The 24,511-nt window shown below is 39.9% G+C and overlaps 1 protein-coding gene across 4 annotated transcripts in view; it reads right to left on the minus strand.

The window, feature by feature from the left end:
* Positions 1 to 3,859, minus strand: part of LOC122737043 (INTS3 and NABP interacting protein) — a 55,275-nt gene extending 51,416 nt beyond the window's left edge. For all 4 annotated transcript variants that reach the window (XM_043979465.1, XM_043979466.1, XM_043979468.1 and 1 more), the window contains exons 1-2: positions 3,646 to 3,859; positions 669 to 753 (exon numbers count right to left, since the gene is read on the minus strand). In XM_043979465.1, the coding sequence (XP_043835400.1) occupies positions 669 to 693 (25 nt within the window). In that variant the 5' untranslated portion in view covers positions 694 to 753; positions 3,646 to 3,859. The remainder of the gene's footprint in view (positions 1 to 668; positions 754 to 3,645) is intronic.
* Between the last annotated feature and the right edge of the window lie 20,652 nt (positions 3,860 to 24,511).

The following is a 24,511-nucleotide window of genomic DNA, read 5'->3' on the forward strand; positions in this document are numbered from 1 at the left end:
ATTTATTTTTCCCTTACCCTTCAAATCCAGATATCTACTTTCCTTGAAAAATAATAATAAATGGGGAAGGAGGAGATAGGAAGGAGGAAAGAAGATTAGCCATTGAAATTGTAGGCAGTAATTTATTTGCAGGAATTATTTTCATTTAGATAATTTCTATTTTAGAACATATTTTCTTGAGAGCAGGGAATATGTCTACTTGATTCAATGAGTCAATAGTCACCCAATAAGCATTTATCAAGTGTCCACTATATTCTAGGCACTGTGCCAAGTACTCGGGATGCAAAGAAAGGCAAAAACAAAAACAATAAATTAGGACCATACACATTTGGGAGCTTAAAGATTATGTAATAATAATAAGGATCTGGATGCTGCCTAATATCAAAGTTATCTTCTCTTAACAGTGGAAAGAGTGCTAGATCTGCAATTCTATCTCTCCTATGGACTTAAGATTTATAAAGTTAACATTCTTAGCCCATAGGTAAAAGTGGGAATTGGTGCTGCTGAATAGAATGACACAATGTTTAAGGGGCCTGGTATAATACTAAACGAGTTTTAAATGTAAAGTTTTACTTTGCCATGCCTTTTTTCATCTTGGACTACAGAGGTAATTCTAAGTTCCTTTCCCCTTATGCATATATACATAGAAAGATTCAAATATGAATTACCTTGTCCAGGAGGATTTGTTGCCATGCTCCTATTTGCTGTTTAATTATCTTCGATAGCAATTATGGCAGTTAGATTTAGAGTGATCTGTAAACAAATATATAAGAAGTCACACTTCAACAACTTAAGGTGCCAGATCTGCTTCCCTTTCTTTGTTGACATTTAAATGACCACTGATACTTTAACCTCTTCCAACAATAGCAATTGTGTGCGCTAGTGTTTTGGGGGTTGTTTTTTAGGTACACCTTCTGAGATCCTGTCTGACAAAACTTGCATTCATTCACCCAAGCTTTTCACTGACTGACTATACAGAGTAAGATAATTACATTTAAGCAGCTAGAAGTGTTTTATCATTTGGCATTTACTTATATCCTTTACCTTGAACATCAGCTAGTAAGTGTTGTACTACTTTATACTCTAAATTGATAATTACTTATTTAAGCAGCTGTAATTAAATTGACTTCAATAAACATTTATTAAGTGCTGACTATGTGCCAGACATTGCGCTAAGCATTGGGGATACAAAAAGAGGCAATAGACAGTGCCTGCCCTCAAGGAGCTCGAAGACTAATGGGAGAGATAACATGCAAACAAACATGTAACAAAGCAAGCAATAATTAACAGAGGGAAGGCACTGGAATTAAGGGGGATTAGGGAAGGCTTCCAATGGGAGGTAGGATTTTAGTTGAGATGTACCAGGCAAATCAGTAGTTGGAGTGAAGGAAGGAGAGCAGAAGCTAGAGAGGATACACAGAGCTGAGAAATGGAGTGTTTTGTTTGTGGAACAGCCAGGAGGCCAGTGTCACTGGATACAAGAGGATGGAGTAAGGTATGAGAAGACTGAAAAGGTAGGAGAGGGCTAGGTTATGAAGGGCTTTAAAAGCCAAACATAGCATTTTGTATTTGCACCTGGAGGTAATTGGAAGCCGCTGAAGTTTACTGGATAGAAGGACATGATCAGACCTGCATTTTAGGAAAATCATTTTAGTGGCTGAATGGAGAATGGATTGGAGTGGGGAGAGACTTGAGGCAGGCAGACCCACCAGCAGGCTATTGGAGTAATCATGGCATGAGGTGATAAGAGCCTGCACCAGGATCAGAGGACAGAATGGATTGAATTTGGGAGGTGTAAAGGTGAAATTGTCAGGTCTTGGCAACAACTTGGATATGAGGGGTGAGACATAGTGAGTATTATTAGGAGACACCCTGTCTTCCAGAGCTAAGGCCCAACAAGGAAGTGTGCCCTGAGTTTGGCCTAACAACAATCCATTGTGCTCACCCTCTGGATGATCATAATCATTGCACTGCTTTGACCAGAACCAGGTGTTCTATGAACTCAGACAAATATGTGCTGTATCCATGTTCATGCCTTGGGTCCCCCCACAAGGGCAGGGAACCAGCACATGTGTCTATACCCCCTCCTTGTTTGCAAGCCATTTCTCCTCACTTTGAAATTAAACTTCTGTTTGATTCCTGACTCTCCTCCTGGCTCTAGCCTGCTCTGTTCATCTCCGGCCATCCATAGGTTAGAGGCCAGTTCTGTCTAGTCGACATGAAGAATCCAGGATGACTCCTAGGTTGTGAGCCTGGGGGACTGGGAGGATGGTATTGTCCTCTACAGTAATAGAGAATGTAAAACTTGGGGAGAACTTAGGGGAATAGACAATGAGTCCGTTTTAGACATGTTAAATTTAAGATGTCTACTTGGCTTCCCGTTCAAGATGTCAGAAAGGCAGTTGGAGATACAAGACTGGAGGTCAGCAGAGAGACTGGGGCAGGAAAGATAGATTTGAAAACCATCATCATAAAGATGGTAATTAAACCTATGGAAGCCAATGAGACCTATTAAAAGCCTATTTATCTTTTATCTTGCTTACTTCGTTACATATTTGTTTGAATGTTGTCTTCTCCACGAAGTGGTAGAGAGGGAACAAGAGAAGCCGACCCAGGACAGAACCCTGAAAGACACCTACAATCAGAAGGCTGCAAATGGAGGGGAATCCAGCAAAGGAGCCAGAAAAGGAGAGACCAGAGAAGCAGGACAAAAACCAGGAGAGAGTAGTGTACTGAAAACCCTTAGAGAATGCCTTATCAAGAAGAGTGATCAACATGGTCAAGGGCTGTAGAGAAGTCAAGGAAGAGGATTGAAGAAAAGGCCATTGGATTTGACAACTAAGATATTACTAGTACTTTCAGAGTTACACATCTCATCATTTGGCATTTACTTACATCCCTTACCTTGAACATCAGCTAGTCAGTTTACTACCCTAAATAGACAATAGCTCATGTAAGCAGCTAAAAGTCTCATCACGTGGTATTTACTTACACCCTTCACCTTGAACATCAGCTAGTAAGTGTGGTACTATTTTGTACCCTAAACCGCACTATCACCACTCTATAAGTCAGTCAACAAGCATTTATTAAGCAGTAGCCAGAGAAAAGGATTGGTGCTTCCTCTTCTGGCCCACCCACTCACCCTAGAAACTCTCTTTTCTGTATTCTATCAGTGGGCGAAAATTCAATTCAATTCGACTAGCACTTATCGTGCACTTAAGATGTGCTAGGCACTGCGCTGGATGCCAGGGTCACAAAGACCCTGCCCTCTGGTAGTTTACACTCTAGGGGGCCCTTCTCCTCCTCGCCTCGTGCCCTTGGGACAGCGACGGAGCCCGTCCAAGCTGCCCACCCCCTCGCCCCGTTCTTGGGGGCTCTTTTTCCTCCTTCTCAGCCGGGGCACGAATGGGAACGTACCCGAGGAACGTGCTCAGCACTACCGAGAGAACCGAAAATGAATGCTCATACACGGGCTGTTTCGCGCCGTGTCGGCAGGTCCCGACCCTCGACTCTCTCGACCATCTCTGCCCCCGCCCCCCCCACCCCGGGAGCTGGTTTTTTGTTTGTTTTTTTTTTTTACACAATTGTTTGTGACAAATGACACCGGCCCCAAGTAAGGGCAAACGGTGACAATTTGCTACTTACACAGCGGTGCACTGCGGGGCCTCGGGGCGCCTGCCCCTTGCCTTGGGGACTCAGATCTCGGAGGGTCTCACGGCTCTGCACCCACCGGGACAAGAGCCGACCCTGAGCGCGCCGCTCCCTGCCTCCAGTCCCTCAGCCCCGCCACTATCCCACTATCCCGGCTCTTCCGGCTCCGGACGGAAGCCGTCCCAACTCCTGGACAACGGCTCTCCCTCTCCCGCCCCTTCCTTCTAGAACGAGAGGAGGACGTCGTGCCGCGCGGAGGCGTGCAAGGTCACGTACGCACGTTCTCAGGCACGAAAGCGCGTACGCGCGTACTGCGCACGCGCAACTTTCAATGTGGCTTCCCCTGTGGGCTTCTGCTTTCGGACGTCGGCCTTCTTGTGCTTTTTGTAGTTATAGACGTAGACTTCGTGAAGTCTTCCGTGTCCGAGAATCCTGGGGCTGAGACGAGGGTGGCCCTGCCTCGGATGCTCTAAAGGAGGGCGCTGGGATTGGGGGTGAGGGGCCGCCGCAGGCTCTGTTGGCCTCAGTTCCAGAGAACTTAATCTTTAACAAACATGGGTAGTAGCTGCGAGAAGTAGCCGCTAGGTGGCGCGGTGGATCGAGCGCCGGGTCTGCAATCGGGGATAATAATAATGATAGTAGCTAACATAGTGGGCAGCTAGGTGGCGCAGTGGATAAAGCACCGGCCCAGGATTCAGGAGGTCGGGCCTCAGACACTTGACACTTACTAGCCGTGTGACCCAGGGCAAGTCACTTAACCCTCATTGCCTGGCAAATTAAAAAAAAAAAAGCTAACATATAGCGGTATATGTTTACTGTGTTAATTTACGAACAAAATTAAGATACAGTAATATATCTACAATAATTATAGTAACATGTTTACTCCGTTAATAAGCTGCTCACAATGTTGTCAGACCCGTGCTAAGTGCTTTATAAGGATTAACTCATTTGACCCTCACAACAACCCTGAGAAGTCGCTTCTATGATTATATCCATTTTACAGATGAGGAAACAGGCAAACAGTTGAAGCAACTTGCTCAGAATCACAGCTAGTAAGGTGCATGAAGTGAAATCTAAATTCAGGTCTTACTGACTCCAAGCTCAGGCTTAAATTAAAATCCGGCCTCATCTACTAATAAATGTATTATTAGCAGTGTGACCTTGAGCAAGTGGTAAGCCACTTAGGAGGTTAAGACCTCTGCCTTTGTTTCCCCATCTACAAAACAGGGATAGTTTGTGAGGATAAGAAGAGATAATGTGTATAAAGTGCTTTGCAAACCTTAAAAGCACTGTATAAATAATAGCTATCAGGACAGCAATCGTGGCAGATCTTACTTGCTCTTGAGGGGTTTATGTGTGTTTATCTTTTTGTCATTTGAGATAGTCCACCAGGGGCTGTTTGACTTGAGGACTAAGTGACCCTGCAAATCATACCAGAATTAGCCTGGGGTGTGGATTATCCTCACTTCCCCCCTTAAAATCAGTCCGTTATTAGCTCCAGAATCCATCCCAAGATCAATGTTGAGAAAGAGATGTAGTATTGTTGCTGTTGCATAAATTGTTTTCCTGGTTCTGCTCATTTCTTTCTTTCATCATTTTATAAAAGTGCTCAAAATCATTCATTTTTATAATATTGATGTACTGCTCAATTCACTGCATCAGTTCATGTAAGTCCATGTCTTTTTGAAATGCCTGTTTCTTCATTTCTTACAGCACAAGAGTACTCCATCACAATTAAATACCACAACTAACTCAGCTGTTCCTCAATTGAAGGACATCCTTAGTTTCAAACTTTGAAAGCTGTAAGGACTCAACACAGTGACCATTCATTCTGAGGCCCAATGATGAAACACCAGCCATCACAGAGAGGTGATGGTTTTAGGGTGTATAATAAGACGTTTTAATATGCAGACGTTGAGGAAATTCATTTTGCTTGACTATGCATATTTATTTGAATTTATTTTTTCAATGGAGTAAGAGAAGAAGAGACAAAAGATTTTAATATTTTTAGATGGGGGGGGTGTTACATATGTGAAATGCATGTAACTGTTATTAGTTTTACTTAAATGCTTTACCTCATTACAAGAAACCTCTCACAAAGTGGGAATAATTGGTAAATGTAAGCATTTAATGGGAAAATGAAACATATCAGTAAGACTTTAAAAGGACTTTTTTTTTGGACATGACCAATGTGGGAATTTGTTTTGCTTTGTAGGGGCCAAATTTAATATGGAGAGAGTTAATTAGGTGGCTCACCGTAATATTGGGGTTCAGAAAATAATGAGGGACCTTTAGGTTCAAATTTTCCTCCCCTCCAAAATGCCTTTTTTAGTTATTTCTCCCAGGTCAATAAGAAAGGGGATCAACAGGTTTTATTAATGGGAATAAAATACACAGCAAAAGTGGAATTAATTAAGGAAATAGGGAAAGAGGAAAATGGATAATCTGCCTAACTCTAGCAAAGGCCTATGCAATCCCCAAACTCGCTTCCAGCTCAGCTAATTCAAAGGCCTGGATTTTATTAACTCACCACCAGGGGTCTGTAATTTCTATGGGAGTCAGCTGTTCAGCCAGTCTCTGGTCTGCTCTGAAAGCTCCTCCAAGGCCAGAACTCCCACTTCCTGTTGGGGGTCCCTTTTTCTACTTTGTTCTCCCTCCCCCAAAGGGGAGGCCCTTCAAGTTGTGTGGCTGAGACTAGTCCTCTGTTGATGATGAAGTCCATAGCCTCTGAGGACACTCCTTCTCAGGGTTGGCCAAATTTAAACTAGGTTTAACAGGGTGTGGCTAAAAATCAAATCATCTTAAGTGGGTACTTAGTAGTTTCTCATTCACACCCAATTCAAACACTACTAAATCAATCAAGTTGAACCCCTGGATGTCTGCCAAATTCCATTATTTTACCACAGCTTGACTATGAAAATTTGTTACAAGGGGTTTCTTTCTCTTTTTTTCTTTTTGGAGAGAGGAAGTGAAAATAATAACAATAATAGCTATCATGTAGAACATCTTACAAAGATTATTTCATTTTATTCTCACAACAACCCTGGGAGATAGGTTCTATTATTATTAATCCCATTTTACAGATGAGAAAAGGGAGGCAGACAAGTGACTTTCCCAAGGTCACATAGCAAATGTTAAGTGCATATTAATTGAGGAGAAAGTGTGATTAAAAAGGGGGAAAAACTAATCTCAAACACCATCTATTTAAAGTTTTTTCCTGACAACCATCTCATTTCAGTCTCATAACTCCTCCCTCCCCACCCTGCAATAAAACCCCTTATGCTAATTTTTAATATTTATATATGAACATGTCTTCTGATAGTATAAACTCCTTGAGGGCAAAACTGTTTAATTTCTGTCTTTGTATCCATCCCAGGGCCTAATCCAGTGCCTGGCAATCAACCAGTAACCATTTCCTGCTATGTTCTAGGCCCTGAATTAAACATTAGGAGTACAAAAACACATTACAAAGTCCCAACCCCAAAGGAGCTTACATTAATTTCTTTGTTTTCATGTGACTGTATAGTGTCTCTCCCACTACCTACCCCAATTGAACTAAAAAAATGAAAAAGAAAGAAAAGAAAAAGAAAACCCTCATCATATAGTTCATTAAAGCAAATTCCCACATTTGCCATATTCAAAAATGTATTTCTCTCTGCATTTTTAAGTTTATAATTTCTCTGGCCTGAGGTGAATAATGGGTTTCATTTTTAGTTTTCTGGGCTCAGTTTTATCATTGCATTGATTAGAGTTCTAAAATCTTTCCCCAAAAAAATTTTTGTACAGTATTTTATCGTTCTGCTTTTTTCACTGTGCATCAGCTCTGAGGGGTCTTTCCAGTTTCTTCTGAATCTCCATTTCGTCATTTATTATAGCACAATAATATTTCATTATGTCTATATACCATAATTTATTTAGTCATTCTCCAATAGGATAATAGAGGGGGGACTTAAATTCTAAGCTGAAGAAGTGGGAGACAAGAAGTGCATAAGTGGTAACCCCTTCGGATTACTCTCACAACCCATACTCTTAGATTCCTCATACTCCAGATCTACGCTCCTATAACTACATCTCCTGAGCCTACACTTTTATGTTTACCTTTAATAGCCAGTAGATACAATTTGCTCAGAGCAAAGGTATTTACTGAGATATTATGGTAAGAACAAGTCAGGAAAACCTGAGTTCAAATCTAGCCTCTGACACTTAGTAGCTGTGTGACCCTGGGCAAGTCACTTAACCCCAATTGCCTCAAAAAAAAAGTAAAAGAACAAGAATAACAAAATCTCCCTATAATCCTAGGGAATACTTTCCCCAGTGTGATACACAGTGTCAGCAGTTAAAGTGTACATGTAAGGTATATACTAGTACACACATGGTGAAATTAATTCATACCTCCCTCACTGCAGGGCCTCCATGTCCGTTTCCCTCCTCATGTTGCATCCCCCTGGAGGTAGCATCTCTGTAGGGCTCCCTGATGGCCTATACCTCTCCACAGTTCCACTCCTTAAGGCCAGGGCTGGCTCTCATCTCTGTTGCCAGGAGTAACACTCCTCAGAGTCACCTCATCTGGCTTCTTAGAGAGGAAATCTTGCTTTTTCAAGATCCAGAAGGGGTGTGACCAATCCCTCAGCCAGCCAATATCTAGCGACACTGTATTTTCATTAAATTTTACTGAAGAACTTTATACAACATGAAATTATAAATATTTAACACAATTAATACCTTTTGTCTCTCTTGACTGCCCTTACTTTCTGCAAACTCAAGGAAAATCAACTGATCTAGAGTGACCTGATCAATTCCCCTTCCACTACACATACATTAGTATATTCAAGATATATAAAAAGTAGACAAAAAGTAACTAAGTAGCTGGATTGAATAGTGAGTGGATTGAGTGCTGGGCTGGAGAAGCAGTAACACCTGAGTTCAAACATGGCCTCAGCTACCTATTACCTATTTGACTCTGGGCAAATCACTTAATCTCTGCTTCAGTTTCCTCATCTATAAAACCAGGATAATAATGGAAGCTCCCTCCAAGAGTTATTGTGAAGATAAAGTGACCTAATATTAGCAAAGTATTTTGCAAACCTTAAAGCACCATATAAATCCTTGCTATTATCATTATATTATTGTTATTATTATTTGTTTTCAATTGAAAGTTGGGAGGTAAAGGGAAGGAGAGAATCAGAAAAAATCTCCTGTAGAGGGCAATATTGAGATATTGAGCATTGATATCTAGTAGGTGCCCGTAAGTAGATAGAGCACTGGCCCTGAAGTTGGAAGGACCTGAGTTCAAATTTCACCTCAGTCACTTACTAGCTGTGTGACCCTGGGCAAGTCACAACCCCAATTGCCTTAAACATCCAGAGCCATCTCCAATCATCCTGATGTGTATCTTGCCACTGGACCCAGATGGCTCTGGAAGATAAAATGAGGCTGGTGACTTTGCACGGCCCTCCCTCACTTAAAAAATCCAATTCACTGCAAGTCATGACATCACCCCATGTCATGATCTTCTTCAAGAATGAAGGACAAACAACAACAACAATATGAGTTTGTGATTCACAGTTCTCATCTCATGAGAAAAGCTCAAGAAAAATGGCTCTGCCTCAATAGCTATGGCCCTACCAGAGAATTGCTTAGGGCATACCAGGAACTGTCCTGGCTTTTGGTTGGGGGAAGAGGAGTTAGTTATCTTAGAGATCTCTATAAAATATATCACTATTTAAAAATTTTATTAGAATAAAGCAGACTAGGGGCAGCTAGGTGGCGCAGTGAATAGAGCACTGGCCCTGGATTCAAGAGGACCTGAGTTCAAATCCAGCCTCAGATACTTATCACTTACTAGCTGTGCGACCCTGGGCAAGTCACTTAACCCCAACTGCCCTGAAAAAGAAAAAGAATAAAGCAGACTATCTACAAATAACATAAAAGCAAATTTAATGTGAAAAGGATATATGAAGTAACACACCTGCTGCGAGCCAGACACTGAACTAGGTACTGAAGATGCAAAGACAAAAAAATAAAATGGTTCCTGTTATTTGTAAAATGGGGATAATAACAGCTGCCTCCCCAGGGCTGTTATGAGCATCAAATAAGAGATTTGTCAAAGTTTTTAAGACAGTACCTAGCAGGGTGGCGAAGCCAAGATGGCAGAGAAAAGACAGTACCTGGTACATAGTAAGTACTATATAAATGTTAGCTATTATTTATCGTTGTTATTATGAATGAACTTATATTCTACTAGAGGAAAACAATATATAAATGAAAAATATACACAATACCCAAATGGGAAAATTGGGAAATGTCCTTTATAAAAGTGGCATGAGTTGAATCATGAAGAGAGCTAGGGATGCCAAGAGGCAAAGGTAAGGTTAAAGAGTGTTCAAGACACAATGGGGGTGGGAGGAGGGTATGTGCAATGCACAGAAATCAGGTATGAATGTCCTTTTTGTGTATCACATGGGCCACTTTGGCTAGAACAGAGTGCATAAGGAGGAATAATATAAAATAAGTCTTGAAAAATAATTTGGGAGGCAGAGCCAAGATGGCGGAGGAAAGGCAGTAAGCGCTCAGAGCTCCTGACACAATCACTCCAAAAAACTACAAGTAACATCATAACACAATTCCTGGAGCAGCATAACCCACAAAAGCACAGGCTGAGACCATTGTGAGGGCCAATGCTTTTTACCACACCATTTTCCAGTCAAAGACGGCTTAGAAGTTTGGCAGGAGGGGTCTGCTGTCCCAGGGTGGAAGTAGAGCCCAAACCCACAGTCAAGCTGATACAGATCCAGCCCTAGGCTATGCCAGAGAGAGAGACCTCAGGAGCCTCTGAATCAGCTGCAGGTGTGGCTAATTCAGCTCACAGTCTGGTGAGAGGATTGAGAGGTTGGCAAGGGGGGAGATTATAGGGTTCTCTGCTGGCACTGAGGTAGAACTTTGACATTTTGCCCAGACTTGTACACAGGACACAGTCTTGGGTAGCAGTCCCGGGTTGGGGAGGGGTGCAGGCATGCCTGCACTTGCAACCAAAGGGAACCAGATTTGTTTCCAGATTAAAGAGCAAGCAGCCTGTGGTTACTTACAGACCAGAACACAGACCAGGTGAGCTGAGAATGTGCCTCTCCTTAAATCTTACCACCTGGGACCCCCTGAAACTTGGGACAGTGCATCCAAGAAGCAGTGCCCAACTTTAAGGAGTCAAGTCAAGAAATAGGATGGCAAGATGAGCAGGCAGACAAAGGTGGGGACCATAGAAAGTTTCTTTGGTGACAGTGAAGATCAAGGTACACCCTCAGAAGAGGATAGCAACATCAGGACTCCTACGCTTCCAAGAAAAATATTAATTGGTGTCAGACCATAGAAGCACTCAAAAAGGACTTTGAAGATAAAGTAAGAGAGTTAGAGGAAAAAATAAGAGCGATGCAGGAAAGTCATAAAAAAAGTCAACAGCTTGAAAAGCAAATGGAAAAGCTCTCTGAAGAAAATTATTGCCTAAGAATTCGAATTGAACAGATGGAAGCTAGTGACTTTATGAGAAACCAAAACACAATAAAGCAAATCCAAATGAATAAAAAAATAGAGGGCAATATGAAATATTTTCTGGGAAAAACAGGTGACCTGGAAAATAGATCCAGGAGACATAATTTGAAAAATATTGGACTACCTGAAAATCATGATCAAAAAAAGAGCTTAGACATTATCTTCCAAAAGATTGTCAGGGGAAATTGTCCTAATGTTCTAGAAACAGAAGGTAGAATAGAAATTGAAAGAATCCAACAATCACCACCTGAAAGAGATCCAAAATGAAAACTTCCAGGAATATTATAGCCAAATTCCAGAGCTCTCAAGTCAAGGAGAAAATATTGCAAGCAACAAGAAAGTAACAATTCAAATACTGTGGAGTCACGGTCAGGATAACACAAGATCTAGAAGCTTCTACATTAAAGGATTGGAGGACATGGAATATGATATTCCATGGGGCAAAGGAATTGGGATTACAACCAAAAATCACCTACCCAGCAAAATTGAGTATAATCTTTCAGGGGAAAAAATGAGACTTCAATGAAAAAGAGGACTTTCAGGCATCCATGATGAAAAGACTTGAACTGAATAGAATTTTTGACTTTCAAATATAAAACCCCAGAGAAGCATAAAAAGGTAAACAGGAAAAATAAATCATGAGGGATGTTAAAAGGTTACATTCTGGGGCAGCTAGATGGTGCAGTGGATTCCTGGATTCAGGAATACCTGGGTTCAGATCCAACCTCAGACACTTAACACTTACTAGCTGTGTGACCCTGGGCAAGTCACTTAACCCGAATTGCCTCACCAAAAAGAAGAAAAAAAAACGGTTACATTCCTACATGGGAAGATGATACATCTAACGCACAAGAACTTTCTCAATATTAGGGTAGATGACGATGGGAGTAAATTTAGACAAAGGACACAGGTGAGAATTGATCACGAAGGGATGATATCTGTAAAGTATTTATTTTGGGGGTTTTTGGGGGTGGGGTGTTCAGGGTTGGGTGGTATGACTGGAGTCACTGAGTTGGTGAGTGTCTTGTGTCTGAGGCCAGATTTGGGCTAAGGTCTTCCTGGGTCCAAGACGGGTGCTTTGTCCACTTTGTCACCTAGTTGCCCTATGATGACATCTTTAAGGTAAAATGGTGCAGGGAGAGGATTGCACTGGAAGACTGGGGAGGGGAGAGGTAAGGCAAAATAAATGATTTCTGTTGTTAGCAATGAACAGAAAAAAACATGAACAGAATAATCTGACTACAACAGGGACTGGGGGCTGGGTACTTTCCAGACCCCATCCTCAAAATCTGAATTGACTCAAGTCCACCTATCCCATACAGCAGCTATTAAAAAAGACTTCCAGGGTTCACTCTACATCTTCTAACTATGTTTTATGACTCACAGAACTGGGAGTGGGAAAGGAAATCTGATAGGAAGGGCAGGAGCCTGAAAATGCTAAGGAGATCTTCAGATAGGGCCACCTAAGATCCCAGGGAATGTTTGATGTGATAAGCTCAAGTAGAAAACAGTTTGGGTCAAAGTAAATTTTCTCAAATAGAATTTGGGGCCCCAGCATCTGTGCTCATGAAAATTAGATGGTCCATGGAGGTACTTGAAGAGATGGGCATAAGCAGTGGATAGATAAGGGTTCTGCAACTACAAATGCCAATTCTTTTCTCACATGGCTTCTTGACCTGATTGCATTTGGCAATAATGTAGCTACCATCTGGTAATGGCACTGAATGAATTTAGAGTGACCAAGTTTTAGATATGCCAGTGCAATAAATAGGGAGAGAATTGCTCCAACTCTTCATTGGTAGGATCAGGGAAGTTCAAGTTTGGGCATTGGCTAAAAAAAGTAGAAAGGAGAGGCTGGGCAAAGTGGGAGGACAACGGAAATGTTAAGGTTATTTTGTAAATAAAATTGGATATAAAGGAAGAAAGGAGACAGAAGAGTAGCAGTGGGGAGAACAAAATAAGGCAATCAATCAATCAACAAGCAATTGTTAAACCTTTATCACAATGCTGGGCACTGAGGGGGATAAAAAAAAAGGTCACTAGAGGACAACTGAAACTTGGACTGCCTCATGGAGGAAATCTGATTACATGCAGATAGTTTAAAACCACAGATGTTCATAGCAAGAAAAATGTGACTATTTGATTCACAGATGGAAAGTTAATTCTCTATTGTGACACTTCATTCCATACAACCCAGGAACCATCACAATTAAGCATTTGCTTTCTAAATACAAGATCATAATATTGTGATAATGCACAATAAATTATGCAGTTATGGTCACAAAAACTTGATTTAACCAATATTTGAAATTGTAATATGCTCTACATTCTCTTTTTTAATTAATTTATTTTTAACATTCTATCCTTTTTAAATTTTGAGTTCCAAATTTTCTCCCTCCCTCCCACACCCACTAAAAAGGCAAGCAATATGATAAAAATTATATGGGTGAAATCATGCAAAAGATATTTCCATATAAGCCATATTTAAAAAAGAAAGAAAGAAAGAAAAAGAAAGTGAGAAAATTATACTCCAATTTGCACTCAGAGTTCACCAGTTCTCTCTTTTTCATTGAGTCCTTTGGAATTATCTTCGTTCATTTTATTGATCAGAATAGCCAAGTTTTTAACTGTTAATCATCATTACAACATTACCGCTACTGTGCACAATAATCTCCCAGTTCTTCTCATTTCACTTTGCATCAGTTCAAATAATTCTTGCCATGTTTGTCTGAAAACTTCCCCCTCATCATTTTTTGACATTACTTCATTGTCAATGGTACCATTTAGCATGACGTAGTTTCCCTGATTATCTTTTTTAATTAGGTTTATTTTGGGTTTTGCTTTGTCTGAGATCATGATTGCTACCCTTGCCTTTTTTACTTATTGAAGCATATTAGATTCTGCTTCAGCTCTTTATTTTAGCTCTGTGTCTTTCTGTTTCAAGTGTGTCTCTAGTAAACAACATATTGTTGGATTCTGGTTTCTAATTCATTTTGCTGTCTGCTTTCATGTTATGGGTGAGCTCATCCCATTCCCATTCACAGTTATGATGACTAACTGTAATTCCCACCATACCATTTTCTTCTTCTTCTTCTTCTTCTTCTTCTTCTTCTTCTTCTTCTTCTTCTCCTCTCTCTATTTATATATCGATATAGATTCAGATACAGATATAGAGCTATATCTTGTCCCCTTTCAAAAGCCTATTTTGCTTCTAATCACCGCCTCCCTTAATCTGTCCCACCTTTTATTAGCCCTTCTCTTTCTCTTATCCCCTTCCCTTCCTATTTCCTTATTAGGTAAGAAATATTTCCATACACACTTGAGTATGTATATATGTATTCTTCCCTCTTTGAATCAATTCTGATGACAGTTAGGTTCAAGCCTTGCCTGCCACTCCCACTCTCCTATTTTCACCTCCATTGTAAAACCTCTTCATTGTGAGCTTCTTTTAAAATGTGAGAAAAAATGTCCTTATTTTACCTCTCCTTTTCCCCTTCTTCCAGTTGATCCTGCCTTATGATTCCAACATAATTAACTCACATCCATGCCCTCTATCTACGTAAACTCCTTTTAGCTACCCTAATAATGAAAAGTTTTTAGGAGTAACATGTATCATCTTTCCATACAAGAATGGAAGCAATTTAACTTTGAGTCCCTTATGATTACTCTTTCATGACTGCCTTTTTATGCTTGAGTCCTGCATTTGAATGTTGAATTTTCTATTCAACTCTGGTCTTTTCATCAAGAATGCTTGGAAGTCCTCTAATTAAATACCATTTTCCTCTCTAAAGGATTATGCTCAATTTTGTTGGGTAAGTGATTCTTGGTTATAATCCTAGCTCTTTTTCCTTCTAGAATATCATATTTTAACACCTCTACTTTAACATGAAAGCTGCTAAATCTTATGTGATCCTGACTATGGCTCCATGATATTTTAATTATTTCTTTCTGGCTGCTTAAAGTATTTTCTCCTTGACCTGGGAGTTCTGAAATTAGGCTATAAATATTCCTGGAAGTTCTGAGATCTCTTTCAGGGGAATGATCAGTGGCTTATTTCCATTTTATCCTTTGGATCTAATATATCAGGGCAATTTTCCTATATAATTTCTTGAAATATGATGTCTAGTTTTTTTTTTTTTAATCATGGCTTTTCAGGTAGTCCAATAATTCCTAAATATCTCTCCTCAAGGGGGCAGCTAGGTAGCGGCCTTGGATTCAGGAGGACCTGAATTCAAATCCAGTCTCAGACATTTGACATTTACGAGCTGTGTGACCCTGGGCAAGTCATTTAATCTTCATTGCCCCGCCCCCCCATCTCTCCTCAATCTATTTTCCAGGCTAGTTGTTTTTCCAATGGGATACTTAACATGTTCTTCTATTTTCTCATTCTTCTGACTTTGTTTTATTGTTTCTTGATATCTCATGGAATCTCTAGCTTCCACTTGCCCAATTCTAAATATTAAGGAATTATTTTCTTCGGTGAGCTTTTGTACCTTTTTTTCCTATTTAGCCAATTTTGTTTTTTAAGGAGTTTTTCTCTTTAGCTGATTTTTGTACCTCTTTTGCCATTTGGCCAATTGTGGTTTTTAAGGTGTTATTTTCTTCAGTATTTTTTGCATCTCTTTTACCAAGCTTTTTATCAAATTTCATAAATTTTTTTGCATCATTTTAATTTCTTTTCCCAATTTTCCTCTACCACTCTTATCTCTTTCTTTAATGCTTCTAGGAATTCTTTGGATCCAATTAGCAGTTTTCTCTGAGGTTTTTTTGTAGCTATTTTTACATTGTTGCCTTCTTCTGAGTTAATGTCTTGGTCTTCCCTGCCAATGCAATAGCTTTTTATGGTCAAATTATTTTTTGCTACTTGCTCATTTTCCTAGTCCATTACTTGACTTTGAATTTTATGTTAAAGTTGGGGGGTTGGGAAGGCACTGTTTCAAGCTTCAGGCTTCTTTGTGCTGCTGTTTTCAGAACTAGTTCTTGGGATCTGCAAAATTTTGATGTTTTCAAGGAGGTGTGATCCTGGGAGAGTTATGGTCACTCTTCTCCTGGCCTATGATCTAATATTTATCCAGGAAGGGACATTGGTCCCCTGAAGCTGCAAGTGCCTGTGCTCCTCTTTGCTTTGGAACTGTGACCAGGACCCTGCTCCCTTGTGACCAAGCACCAGAGATCCTCTCCACCCTGGAACTGCAATCCAGAATTACATATGGCCAAAGGTGACAATCAACACAAGCTGTACCCAAACAAAGGGTCCCCAGTTGCCTCACCAAAAAACAAAACAAAAGAAAACAAAAAAGTTATTTGAAAGGGAATGTTGGGAGAGTTCAGCTGGGTGGCTGCCTCTAATCTTCTATTTTGGCAGATTACATTTTATACTAATACACTTGAATGTAACTGTGACCTTACTTATGTGATATTGCAAATTGCACCAAATCCACACCTTCTTGTCCTATTCAACTCTTACATCTTTTACAGAATCCACTCAATGTAATGGAGTTTTTCCTCTCAGTCTCTTGCCATTACAAGGATACTGGTCATGAATTATTTTGATATTTATAGTGTGTAGTTTGTCACTGGTAATATGCCAGTTTTACCTAGTTATACCCATTGTCTTTCTTTTACCCTTTGGTTGACTTGGAATTTTAAGTTGATTCTTGAAGATTATGATATTTTATGATTTGGAGCCACATAATACCATCAAAACAATATTAGTGTTTAAATTATTTGAATTCCCTGTTTTCCTTGTATGTTCTGTGCTTGCCAGAAATGTTGTGAGGATCATTCTTCTTAGAAGAGAAAACAATCAAATTAATGGTTGAGTATTTCTCAGGTCTCTCCGTTATCATTGTGCCATCCACCTCATCAGAGTTTTATTCTTTCCTCTCAATTCCCTTGTGTGTTAGACTAGTTATTTCCTAAAAGTCAAAGAGTCTGTCTCTAGAATTAATTGGCCCAAGGGGTTCAGGATACCTAGCTATTCAACTTCTTGGTGGTCTCAGGTCATATTGAAGTGTTTCCCTAGTCACCTAAAGGCATAAAAAGTCTCACCCATGTGGAGTTGAGGACCTTCAGACTTGGCAGATATCCTAATACCATCAAAGTCACCATACCTTGCCCTTCTGTTTGTTTGTTTGTTTTTTGGTGTTTTTTTTTTTTTTAGTGAGGCAATTGGGGTTAAGTAACTTGCCCAGGGTCACACAGCTAGTAAGTGTTAACTGTCTGAGGCTGGATTTGAACTCAGGTCCTCCTGACTCCAGGGCCGGTGCTCTATCCACTGTGCCACCTAGCTGCCCCATCCCTTGCCCTTCTGGATAGCTCCATTTCTATATGGAATCAAAGCGACCCAGTCTACCTGAACTGACTGATTCTTGTTCAGTATCCTCTATGCTATGACTAATCAAACCTCCTTTTATTAATTGTTGAATGTCCTATGAATGCCTTATTTCATTCCACATCATACTTAAATTACCAGGAAATAAGGCCAAGTCAGACTCAAACCCCTCCCCCTCTCCTCCTAACCAGTAATTCTGTCCCTTTTAAAATGTTCTTATCCCCAAAGAAACTTTTTTTAAAAGCTCTCAAAATTTTTTAAATATATTTTGTTTTTTACTTCACCTTTATTCTCTTCCCTTTGTTTATTTAATGTATTCCTTCTTTCCTTTCCCACTTAGAGAGCCATTACTTATAACAAAGAATAAAAAAGAGTAGAAAAGTACTTCAGCAAAACTAAATGACACAACTACATTATATACAGTATTCCAAACCCAGAGTATACTATGCCAGCAAAGAAGGGAAAGAGCTAGCTTCTCATATAGAACTGAACTTGGTCATTATAATTATATATCATTAAATTTCTAATTTTTGTTTTTTCCATTTTTCTATTGTTTTAGTCATGTACATTGTTTTCCCAGTTCTGCTTATATTACTTTTTTTTTTTAGTGAGGCAATTGGGGTTAAGTGACTTGCCCAGGGTCACACAGCTAGTAAGTGTTAAGTGTCTGAGGTTGGATTTGAACTCAGGTATTCCTGACTCCAGGGCTGGTGCTCTATCCACTGCGCCACCTAGCGCCCCTCAAGTTTTTACTTTCTTCTTTCCTTTTAATGTCCCTTCATGTTCTTCCCTCTCTCTTCAAGTTTGTTTTGCTTATGACTATAGGGGCAGCTAGGTGGCACAGTGGATAAAGCACTGGCCTCGAAATTGGGAGGACCTGAGTTCAAATCTCACCTCAGACACTTAGCTGTGTAACCCTGGGCAAGTCACTTCACCCTGATTGCCTCAAATATCCAGGGCCATCTCTAGTCTTCCTGATATATATTTTGCCACTGGAATAATATGGCTCTGGAGGAGAGTGAGGTTGATGACTTTACACAGCTCTCCCTCACTTAAATCACATTCACTGCAAGTCATGACACTGCCCTAATGTCATGGTCTTCTTTGAGAACAAAGGACAAACAGCAACAACAAGCTTATGACTATTCTCTTACCTTACCTATCCTGTCCCATCCTTAAACCCCATTTACCCCTTCTTTGTCCCTTCTTTGTCTCTGTGTGTCTGCCTTTATGCAGTACAAATGAAAGTGAGAATTGTGAGATGTCCATTCCTCAAAAATTAAAGAGAACTCACAGCTGAAAAGGAAACAAAGTAAATTATCAGAATTATTTTTCCCAATTTTATGCTAACAAAACTGGTAACATAGAGGAAATAGATGAATATTCACAAAAATACATGATACTGAGACTTATAAAAGAAGAAATAGACTCAACATCAGAAAAAGGAATTGAGCAAGCAATTTACTACTTAAATCAACAGTGACATGGCATAATGAATAGAGTGTGGGATTGGGCTCAGCAAGGTCTGGGTTTGAACAGTCTCATACTCTTATTAGCTAGGCACATATTACATACCTATCTGTGCAAATCATTTAACCTCTCTCAACCTCAGTTTTCTCATCTGTAAAATGGGTATAATGAAAACACCTACTTCTTAGGAGGGTTCTGAAGATCAAATCAAATGAGATGAGATATATAAGGAGTTACACAATTGTTATTACTCTTCATTTTTTAAAAAGATCAAATAAGAAAGCTTTGTTCTATATGCCCTTCTGAATCTGACTATAGCTCTGTTCCTTTTAACTTGTATCTCCAGTACTTAGCAGAATGCCTGGCACATAATAAATGTCAGTCGATTTATTGTTTGACTTTGTTCTCTCTCTCTCCCCCTCCCTCTGTGTGTGTGTGTGTGTGTGTGTGTGTCTGTGTATCTGACAACCAGGAGGCACTGATGAATAAAGAGCAAGACAGACCTGATGGTCAACCCTTAGCCTGCAGACCAGACAACACATACCTGGAGAACTCACTATACTCTCCCTCAGCGATATTGCTTTACTTTTGTAAAAAGGGTGTCCTATACCCCCTCATCAAAACCCATTTGACCCCCCTCCCCCCAAAAAAATCTCCCCACCCATTTGATGTAACTAACAAGATGCTCTATGTCCTGATTATCAGGTAAGAAATCCTCTTTGAGTTTTAGAATCAACTAATCAAAGGTATGAACTACTCTGATAAAGGCTGTATTTCTCAAATATTTAGAGGACTGAGTCAAATTTGTTTTTATTTCATTTATTTCTTTGTTGGTGAGGCAATGAGGGTTAAGTGACTTACCCAGGGTCACACAGCTAGTAAGTGTCAAGTGTCGGAGGCTGTATTTGAACTCAGGTCCTCCTGAATCCAGGGCCAGTGCTTTATCCACTGCGCCACCTAGCTGCCCCAACTGACTCAAATTTGTAAAAATAAGAGCCATGGAGATTTCCTGTGCTTCCCATATCTCTTCGCGCTCACCCATCTTGTCTTCTTTCCGTCATCTTGCAGTGCCACCACCATGGTGCACATGAATGTCCTGGCAGATGCTCTCAAAAGCATCAACAATGCAGAAAAATGAGGAAAATGCCAGGTTCTCATTAGGCTGTGTTCTAAAGTAATCATCAGGTTCTTAACTATGATGATGAAGCATGGTTACATTGGCAAATTTGAGATCATCAGTGATCACAGAGCAGGAAAAATTGCTATAAACCTCATAGGCAGATTAAACAAGTGTGGTATAATCAGCCCCAGATTTGATGGTCAATTGAAAGATCTGGAAAAGTGGCAGAATAATCTGCTACCATCCTCTCAGTTTGGGTTCATTGTGCTTACAACCTCAGCTGGCATCATGGACCATGAGGAAGCAAGACGAAAACACACAGGAGGAAAAATCCTGGGATTCTTTTTCTAAGGGTGTAAAACATGCATACAAATAAAATGCTCCAATGGAAAAAAAAAAAAAAAGAAGAACCATGAGGGGGTGGAGGCAAGATGGCGGAGAGTAGCCAGCAAATCACCTGAGCTCTCCTGTTCCCTCAAAAAGAACATTAAATCAAGCCTCTAAACAGATTCTGAAACTACAGAACCTGCAAAGAGACAGAGAGACACAGTCTTCCAACAAGAGATAATTTAGAAGACTTCAGTAAAGGTCGGTCTCACTCAGGCAAAAGGGAGGCTCAGCTCACTGCAGTGCAGCATGTGGGAGAGGGTGGGGCAAGTCAGCAGGAAGCTGTGGGCCACAGCTGAGCAACTGAGACCCTTGGATCCTGGCACAACAAGCTAGTGACGCAGCAGAACAGTGGTGAAACCCACCTGTACCAGCCGAGAGGCCAGGTTGCCAGCTGGAGGGATACCCAAAGGACAGGCACCAGAAGGCCTACTGATCCCAGTGCACTCTGACAGGAAATCCAGGGTGGTGAAAAATCTACAAGCCATAGAAGCCTCAGTGTAGAAAGCCAGTGACACGGTCCCTATATCCCAGCACAAGAAGATTGAAACAGGGACCCTGGTGCTCCCAGGGGAGACCTCAACTTAAAAATATATATATAAGCTGTATTATGCATAAAAAACAAAAAAGAACTCTCACCATTGAGAGCTTCTGTGTTGACAGGGAAGAGGCAAACACAAATTCAGATGAGAACAATATTCCCAAATTGCCTACATGTGAAGCCTCAAGAGGGAAGATGAATTGGTCTCAAGAACAAAAAGCTTTCTGGGAGGAGCTCAAAAAGAATTTTTTTTTTAAGTGAGGCAATTGGAGTTAAGTGACTTGCCCAAGGTCACACAGCTAGTAAGTGTTAAGTGTCTGAGGTCGGATTTGAACTCAGGTACTCCTGACTCCAGGGCCAGTGCTCTATCCATTGCGCCACCTAGCTGCCCCTCAAAAAGAATTTGAAAAATCAATTGAGAGAAATGAAAGCAAGACAAGAAAATTATGAAAAAAGAATAAGCAGCTTGGAAAAGGAAGCACAAAGATTGACTGAAGAAGACAATGCCTTAAAAAATTCATTTGGGGGGGCAGCTAGGTGGTACAGTGGATAGAGCACCGGCCCTGGAGTCAAGCGTACCTGAGTTCAAATCCAGCCTCAGACACTCAACACTTACTAGCTGTGTGACCCTGGGCAAGTCACTTAACCCCAATTGCCTCACTAAAAAAAAAAATTCATTTGGCCAAATGGAAAAAAAGGTGCATAATCTCATTGAAGAAAACAATGCCTTAAAAATTAAAATTGGACCGTTGGAAGATAAGGAATCCATGAGATACCAGGAATCAGTCAAGCAGAATCAAAAGAATGAAAAAATAGAAGAAAATGTGAAATACCTCATTGGAAAGACAACTGATCTGGAAGACAACCAGGAGAGACAATTTGAGAATCACTGGACTGCCTGAAAGCCATGATCAGAAAAAGAGTCTAGACACCATATTCCAGGAAATTATCAAGAAAAACTGCCCTGATATTATAGAATCAGAAGATAAAATAGTCATTGAAAGAATCCACCAAACACCTCCTGAAAGAGACCCCAAAAGGAAAACTCCAAGGAATATTGCAGCCAAATTCCAGAATTATCAGGTGAAGGAGAAAATACTCCAAGCAGCCAGAAAGAAGCAATTTAAATATCATGGAGCCATGGTCAGGATTGCTCAGGACCTAGCAGCTTCAACATTAAAGGACCGCAAGGCTTGGAATATGATATTCCGGAAGGCAAAGGAGCTTAGACTGCAGCCAAGAATCTATTACCTAGCAAAACTGATCATTCTCTTTCAGGGAAAAGATGGACATTCAATAACACTGGGGACTTTCAAGGTTCCCTGAGGAAAAGACCAGAACTGAATAGAAAATTCAATCTTAACATATAAGACTCAAGAGAAGTTTAAAAAGGTAAACAGGGAAAAAGAAAGTTACTCAATTAGGTTAAACTGTTTACATCCCTACACAGGAAGACAATATAACTCTTGAGATTTGTAAATGTATTTGGGCAGACAGAAGGATTATACACAGAGGGTATAAATATAAATTGTCTTCGATGTGATGACATAAAGGAAATTAAGGCGCTAAAAAGGGAGCTTATAGGGAGAAGAGGAAAAGGGAGGTGGAATGGAGTGAATTACATCATATGAAGAGGTGAAATAAAACCAACCTATTACAATAGAGGGAAAGAAGGGAGGGGTGAACATTGTTTCAACCCTACTCTCATTAAATTTGATTCAAAGAGGGAATAACATATACATTCATTTGGACAAAGAAACTTAGCTTATTCCGTAGGGAAATAAAAGGGGAAGGGGAAGGGGGGTACTAATAGAAGGGAGAGCAAAAGCAAGGGAGAAAACAGTAAAGAAAAGGGTAAAGAAAAGAGAGGGGGTGAAAAAAGGGAAGGCAGATTGGGGGAGGCAGGGATAAGAAGCAAAACGTTGGTGAGGAGGAATAGGGTGAAAGAAGGGGGGGAAGTACAAAGGGGGTAAATAGAATGGAGGGGAATAGACAGTAATAATAACTGTGAATGTGAATGGGATGAACTCTGCTATAAAATGGAAGCAAATTGCAGAGTGGATTAAAAGCCAGAATCCTACAATATGCTGTTTACAAGAAACACATTTGAAGCAGAGAGATACACACAGAATAAAGGTAATAGGCTGGAGCAGAATATATTATGCTTCAGCTAAAGTAAAAAAAAGCAGGGGTAGCAATCTTTATCTCAGACAAAGCACAGGCAAAAATAGATCTCATTAAAAGAGATAAGGAAGGAAACTACATCTTGCTAAAAGCCACTACAGATAATGAAGCAATATCAATATTAAATATGTATGCGCCAAGTGGTATAGCATCCAAATTCTTAGAGGAGAAGTTAAATGAGTTACAAGAGGAATTAGACAGTAATACTATACTAGTGGGGGATCTGAATCTTCTCCTCTCAGAATTAGATAAATCTAGCCAAAAAATAAATAAGAAAGAAGTGAAAGAGATGAATAGAATACTAGAAAAGTTAGACATGATAGATGTCTGGAGAAAACTGAATGGGGATAGAAAGGAATATACCGGGGCAGCTAGGTGGCGCAGTGGATAAAGCACCGGCCCTGGATTCAGGAATACCTGAGTTCAAATCTGGCCTCAGACACTTGACACTTACTAGCTGTGTGACCCTGGGCAAGTCACTTAACCCCCATTGCCCTGCAAAAAAAAAACCAAAAAACAAAAACAAAAGGAATATACCTTCTTCTCAGCAGCACATGGCACATTTTCAAAAATTGACCATGTATTAGGGCACAAAAACATCATAGTCAAATGTAGAAAGGCAGAAATAGTAAATGCATCCTTCTCAGATCATGATGCAATAAAAATTACATGTAAGAAAGAGCCATGGAAAATAGACCGAAAATCAAATGGAAACTAAATAATTTCATTCTAAAGAATGAAAGGGTCAAACAACAAATCATAGAAACAATCAATAACTTTATCGAAGAGAATAACAATAATGAAACAACATACCAAAATCTATGGGATGCAGCCAAAGCAATGCTTAGGGGAAAATTTATAGCTCTAACTGCTCACATGAATAAAAAAGAGAAAGAGGAGATCAATGAATTGGGCATGCAACTTAAAAAGCTAGAAAGAGAACAAATTAGAAATCCCCAATTAGATAATAAACTAGAAATCCTGAAAATTAAAGGAGAAATTAATAAAATTGAAAGCAAGAAAACTGTAGAATTAATCAATAAAACTATGAACTGGTTTTATGAAAAAAACAATAAAATAGATAAAATATTGGTTAATTTGATTTTAAAAAAGAAAGAAGAAAACAAAATTACCAGTATCAAAAATGAAAAGGGTGATGTTACCACCAATGAAGTGGAAATTAAATCAATAATTAGGAATTATTTTGCCCAACTGTATGCTAATAAATCTAAATGAAATGGATAAATATTTACAAAAATACAAACTGCCCAGGCTAACTGAA

This window comes from Dromiciops gliroides, chromosome 1, assembly GCF_019393635.1.
Source record: "Dromiciops gliroides isolate mDroGli1 chromosome 1, mDroGli1.pri, whole genome shotgun sequence".
Lineage (NCBI taxonomy): Eukaryota > Metazoa > Chordata > Mammalia > Microbiotheria > Microbiotheriidae > Dromiciops > Dromiciops gliroides.